This window comes from Dermacentor andersoni, chromosome 5, assembly GCF_023375885.2.
Source record: "Dermacentor andersoni chromosome 5, qqDerAnde1_hic_scaffold, whole genome shotgun sequence".
NCBI classification, from domain to species: domain Eukaryota; kingdom Metazoa; phylum Arthropoda; class Arachnida; order Ixodida; family Ixodidae; genus Dermacentor; species Dermacentor andersoni.
In genome coordinates this window covers 130,608,093-130,614,092 of record NC_092818.1, presented here as the reverse complement: position 1 = coordinate 130,614,092, position 6,000 = coordinate 130,608,093, and the positions used below count along the sequence as shown (strand labels likewise).

The 6,000-nt window shown below is 43.6% G+C and overlaps 1 protein-coding gene across 3 annotated transcripts in view; it reads right to left on the bottom strand.

Moving 5' to 3' along the window:
* Nucleotides 1-234: 234 nt before the first annotated feature.
* The window catches only part of LOC126531161 (signal peptide peptidase-like 2B), a 44,543-nt gene continuing 38,777 nt past the window's right edge, over nt 235-6,000 (bottom strand). For all 3 annotated transcript variants that reach the window (XM_055070996.1, XM_055070997.1, XM_050178583.2), the window contains one exon: nt 235-3,371. In XM_055070996.1, coding sequence (XP_054926971.1) covers nt 2,925-3,371 — 447 coding nt within the window. In that variant the 3' untranslated portion in view covers nt 235-2,924. The remainder of the gene's footprint in view (nt 3,372-6,000) is intronic.

Genomic DNA, 6,000 nt, shown 5'->3' with positions numbered 1-6,000 from the left:
CCAATAACTCCGCTTCTTCTGAATGCAGTGGAAATATTTTTTTGCTGTAAGGTATCTGAAGTTATCTACTTCAAAAGCACACCAAAACGTGTTTCAGGGACCCTTTGACAAACTGCTCCTGGTTTAGCTTTAGTGAAAAGTAAAATGCAGGTTTGTAAACATCAGCAGGCTTTCTGCTGACAAATGAATGAACATCAGAAAACTTGAATATGTGACGATTGATAAGACTAGAGAGAAAAGCTTTGAATCAGTTTATTGTCACTTTAACCAAAGCTTTGCTCTAATGGCGCATTTTCACATATAAAAATTCAGACCCGCATGTATACATATTATACTTACATGTTAAAATGTGTATTTGTATATCTACGATAGTCATCATTACCAGGTCAACTTCAGAAAAATAGGAACACTTGGCACAAATACGCACAAAATGTGTTCATACTTTACCTCAATACGTAACCTTGTTGCACAATCCGTTTAATAAGCAGTCACAGCGAGCAAACATGTGAGGAACTCATCACAAATAAAGTGTCAGTGCTATATGTACAAACGTATCTAACACAGGTTGTTCCTTCCAAATCGCAGCATGATTACAATAGAATTCACCAACTCTGAAGTATGTTTTATTTGTGCAGGCCCATTTGCTGTCATTCTTAGGAAACTGAATTCTTCAAACGGGAAGTGATTTCACAAGGTAATTCAAAGCGGTTACCAAAGAGCTGCTTGCCAGTGCCCATACATAAATCGCCGCACAAACTGTTTACAGTGTGCATTCTCGCTATGGGACCATTACTCTCCCTTTGTGACACTTATATATATCAACACGGAGTCATATTTGCTCAAAATTAATATGCACTCTAACAATGGGTTTTATGACATGCAGTATAACAAACACATTATCACAAAAAAGTGTGACTGTCCTGCTACACAAATCTGAGAAACCTTGCTACTGGGCTGAGAAAATGAAACTCGAGGAAATCCTACAGGTCAATCCCCAACAATTTTCCATTCTTCTGTTTCTTAATAGGGGAGTGGTTTTTGTGGCAGATGGCTTATTGCTTTCTGAAAAGACCCATACTGAATTGGGTCACAAAAAGCATGGTCACCACAACGTAATTCTGTGGCTATGTTCTTTAATTCCTTTTCTTTTAAGAACTGTCACCATTCAACCATGACACAAAACATGTTCATCCACATGCAGAAGTTATCATATTGAGATCCTCCTTTATTCATTTTATGTGGCACAGTCTATTTGCATGGGTAGTGATTGCATCACTTTTGACAATGGTGCCACTTTTAAAGCGTGCAAAGCTTCAGCTCAGTCAGTACTTTAACTAGCATAATGCCAAGCTATGACAACAGTGACATAGAAGTTTCTCAAAATTCTGCAGCGTAAAACATTGTGGCATGCAGCATTTTCATGGATTAAGGTTTCAAAACACCATGGCTGCTTTCATCTTTGCTCGCTGTTTCAGGACTGATTGATAGAATTTCCTTCTAAACAAAACACAGGGGAAGAATGCAGCTCAGGAACATCTACTGTTACCATCAGAGGCATTGGATTGCAAGCACTGCGACACAATACACAGTGGCTGCATAAACCATGCAGAAACAGCTCACAATTTGTCAGAAAAAAAAGAAAGATGAAAAAAGAATAATAATTAAAAAAATAAGCCACTCTGTTCTCTCTCAGCTCCTGAGGAAAGTGTGAGGACGGAGAGCACACCAAAGGCACCTTTGGCACCAAAGCGACCCTGGCAAAAAAAATATAAGAAATAGGGGGATGGGGAAGAACACTGCATTGAGCACCCGACAAGAGGCATTTTTGCAACTCATCAGGACCCCCATGTTTGCTACATGAAGCCTCAAAGTTAACTTAAGCAAACATTTCAAGTTGTGCAGAAGTCCACTTTCCTCATGAAAAAGCTGTGCTTCCAAACAGAAGTCCTGCCGAAAAATAAGCAGCGACAGGAAATGATGAGGACAGTAGTGGCATCTAACAGGACACAAGACAACTGTACAATTGAAATTTGGGCAAATTAGTGCAAGCTTATCAAGAAGCTAGACAGTGCAAAGCACAAGGAACATATAGAGATGACGTGAGCAGCCGTGAAATAAATTGCGCATCCATGTTGTGAGCAGGACACAAAACAACAAAAACTGACGGTTTGTGTCAGTGAAGCATATACATGAGCATCCTACATGAAAAAAAAGGTTGTGTACCTTGACAGCTGATAACTCCACCTGTGCGCCTTGTATGTTTTTATTGTCTTGTTTCCTGCTCATAACATGCACGCATCAATTCTCAGCGCATAAGGAGGGTGAGGACCATGGTTGTCTGTTCTGTTTAGTCCTTGCAGCAAACCACAAATTTCAGTTGGTAGTTGCCACGTGTCCTGTCAGCTTGCGCTACTGTCTCCACCGTTTTGCACTGCTCTTATTCAGCTGTCTGAGCCAGCAGGCTGAACAAACACCTGTGTCGAATCAAGATTCTGCTAGATACTCTGTGATTTGACAGAGATGATAATCAAACTGAAAAGTATACAACTTAGTTCTTCTGGTAACCTGAAGAAATTTCGTGTTGTACATACGGATATTCACACCTACACACTGCGACAGCTGGACCAGCACATGCATACATAGCTTCTTGTCAGTTCAACTTGTGGTAGCATGTCACGGACTGCACTATGCAAGAATTGCCCAATGATTGCACATGTAGCATGCAAAATAAGGTTGCAAGCTTTGCTAAGCTTTCTCCAGCTTTTCTGCCTACTGATGGAATTCAGACCAACCTACTGATCAGATGGGAACAGTGTAGCCACAGAAAAAAAAAAAAAAAAACAGGAAAAGGAAAGCAAAATAAGATACACTTCATGAGACTTCCAGGTACAGCCCTCTTACTGAACAGAGGTCATGAGTGGCTACTACCTCTGTGCTGTTTCTGCAGGGAGAGCATTGACAAAGTGGTCTTGTGCACCCACCCAGTACTGGCTTTGTGTTCCTGGGTGAGGAAACTGAGCTGCACTCAGCAGGGGAGTGTTCGCCTGCGGAATGCCAGGGACACGAGCGTTCGAGTGGCCGTTTGCCATATGGCCTGGAGAGCTTCTGCCCCCAGAACCTGGACTTGGGGGTGGAGACATTCTTGGCTGAATACTATACTGAGACGCTCCCAGCTGCAACATGGCGCTGCCTGGAGGAGGATGCTGCGGACTCGCGAGTGGAGGCGGTGTACCTGGTCGACTCGAGTTGATCGGTCCATGGAAACTAGTGGGAGATGATGGGGCTTGCGAGGCATTTGCACTGCCAACTGCCCGTGGTGGCACGACCGTGGCTTGAGGAGCGGCTTGCCCTGCCAGTACTAGCGGCACAGGCTGCAAGTAAATCCAGCCCCACCACAAATGATATAATAATACATATGCAGCAATACAGGCACACTTGCATTGCACATTAACTTGCAATGTTGGCAATGTGTGGCCTTAGTCAAAATAATTGAAGCCATTTGCATGCATGACTGCATCCAAGATCCAAGGCCTGTAGATAGCCTCCTGTTGCATTCAGACAGATTTCAAGCTCTGGAGCATCATGAGTGCACTATGATACAGCTGAGCAATGCTCACTCTTTTACTGGCTTCACTTTTGATAAAAGCTGACCATTACGACAGTCAAAATAACAATAATGAAGGCATAACATGCCACAAGAATATAACATGGATATAATGAAGGCATTTATGCATCAGATGTAGCTCTATTATAATTAGGCTAGAGTGTACTGTAGAAGCCACTGCAGTGCTAAGGACAAACTCTGAAGCATACAGTTGGGCCTACTTATAGCAATATTCAACTGCACAAAAAAAAAAAAAAATTCATTGCATTAATTAATCACTGTTGGCTTGCATAATGGTTGGTTTCCTATAGTCAGCTTTGCTGCAATACAGTAATGTCACGTGGCAAATCATCACAATGGACCTCGATATAACGAAGTGGGTAAAAGGGGCAATTTGTTTCATTAAGTCAAAATTTGACCGTTTATGCAAATAAGTACAGTCACCGTTCGATTTTTCTGACACAGAAGGGGCCGCAAAATTTTCTGAATTGTAGGGCAATCGAAAAAAGCAAATGTGAATGAGAAAAATTCACTTTGCCGAGTTTGAGAGTTGGCAATGAAAGATGCAGTTTCATGCAGTCTTCACTCTATCTTTATATAAGCAGTACAAATTAAGCGAAGTCAGCCATGCTTTCGCGTCCAGTTCACCCCCCCGGTTGATAGTGTCGCCCGCAATGGGATGTCGCTATCATGACAAGCTTCGTCTACCTCTCGCTTCAATGTGTCTCCGAAACTCAGGATTACTCAGCCTCCAGCACTTAATGTGTGGGAAGACAGTGCACATGATGCCTCGCCGTCTCAGCATGCCCACTCTTTGCACACACGGCAGGTTACCTCTAAAACAGGGTGTGTGGGCTGCGCATGTGTTCAGCCGTGCACAGCCGTGGCCGCACTAGAAAAGGAGACTTGTGCTTATCTGCTGCTGGGGCCACATGGCCGCGATGCAGTCAAAACAGTCGAACACACGCAGGGAAAGTCAAAGGCACAAACTGGTTTCTCCTTTCGCTGAATGGCCGTCGGTACGCTCGGTGCAGTTTACTCGTGTTTCAGAAGTGTAGAAGGGAGGCAGGCAAAGAGGCTGGTGATGCGGCAAAGATGCGCGATGTGCATGGCATGTGCACGGGTGCGGCGGCTTGCTTTCTTTTCTTTTTCTTTTCCAGGATTTCGCGTTCCTTTTTCTTTCGGCACAGACACCCAGTATAGAGATTTTTCATTGTTATAACCGATAACACAATAAGAAAATTGCAGTAACCCACTAATTTTACCATAGAAAGGTTCACGGTGCCACGGCTTCTTACTGTTACCGTATCTACACAAATTTAATGCGTAGCTTTCTTTTTAAAAAAAAAGGGGGGGGGGGATCCAAAAGTTGCCTGCGTGTTACAATCGGATACGAAACCAAAATCGTGCCATCAAGCGATAGTGGCAGAGCACAACTTTTTGAAGGTGGCAGTAGGTCTATTTTGTGCTTGACTATGACCACTTTCGAAGATACCACTTTTGTGAGATCTCACATGACTCTGCACTGGATCTGTCATATATGACATATCATATCTGCATATATGGCCACCAGAGTTTCTGGCGCTGTGCCAAGCTTGCTATCGGCACAGTGCACAAGGAACGCTCTCAGTCACATATTTTGACAAGTCCAATTCAGAGTCACTTAATATCTCGTGAAAGTAACAGTATCTCCAAAAGTGATCGCTTGAGAATACCGCCTTGGGTGCTTTCTACTGTGGCCAATGAAATGCAAATGGCTATGATGATGCACTGCTTTCATTATGAAAGCTCATTAAAGAAGAGTTTCCCTACAGTGAAAGGTAAATTGTGCACGTCTTGTTTTTTCTGATCATGAACGTGGAGATGTGCTATATTGTTCTTTTATAAATCGGGTGCATGTTACATTCATTTGCACATTTATTTTCTCCCTTTAAAGGGGCTCTGAACCACCCCTTGGGCTTGGTGAAATAACATAGTCCGTGGGTAGCATATGCTGCTGTGAACATCTCAGCCAAGTTTTGTTCTCGTACGGGGTGCATGGAGCTCACAAGCACTCGCATAGTCGCCTTTCTCTCAAACGCTCTTTTCAACAGAAGGCCCTGTCCTCACTCTCTCCTGGACGCTTTATTTTGTCATTCCCATTAGACGGTTGCTATTGGCTGATAGCTGACATCAAGCTGCAGTCAGCTACATGGCGTAGATAACGCGGCCGCCATGAGTCCACTGGCTAAGCGCACTGCGGCTCGCAGAGGACAACTGTGTTTGGCTTATGTTTAGCGCTTCGTAGGCACCAAAAATGGAAGTCATGGCATCTATGTTAACATCCAAAATGAAATTAGAACTGCGTACTGCGGTGACATCTAGAAGGCGGAGCGTCGTGGGCACGCCCCACTGCG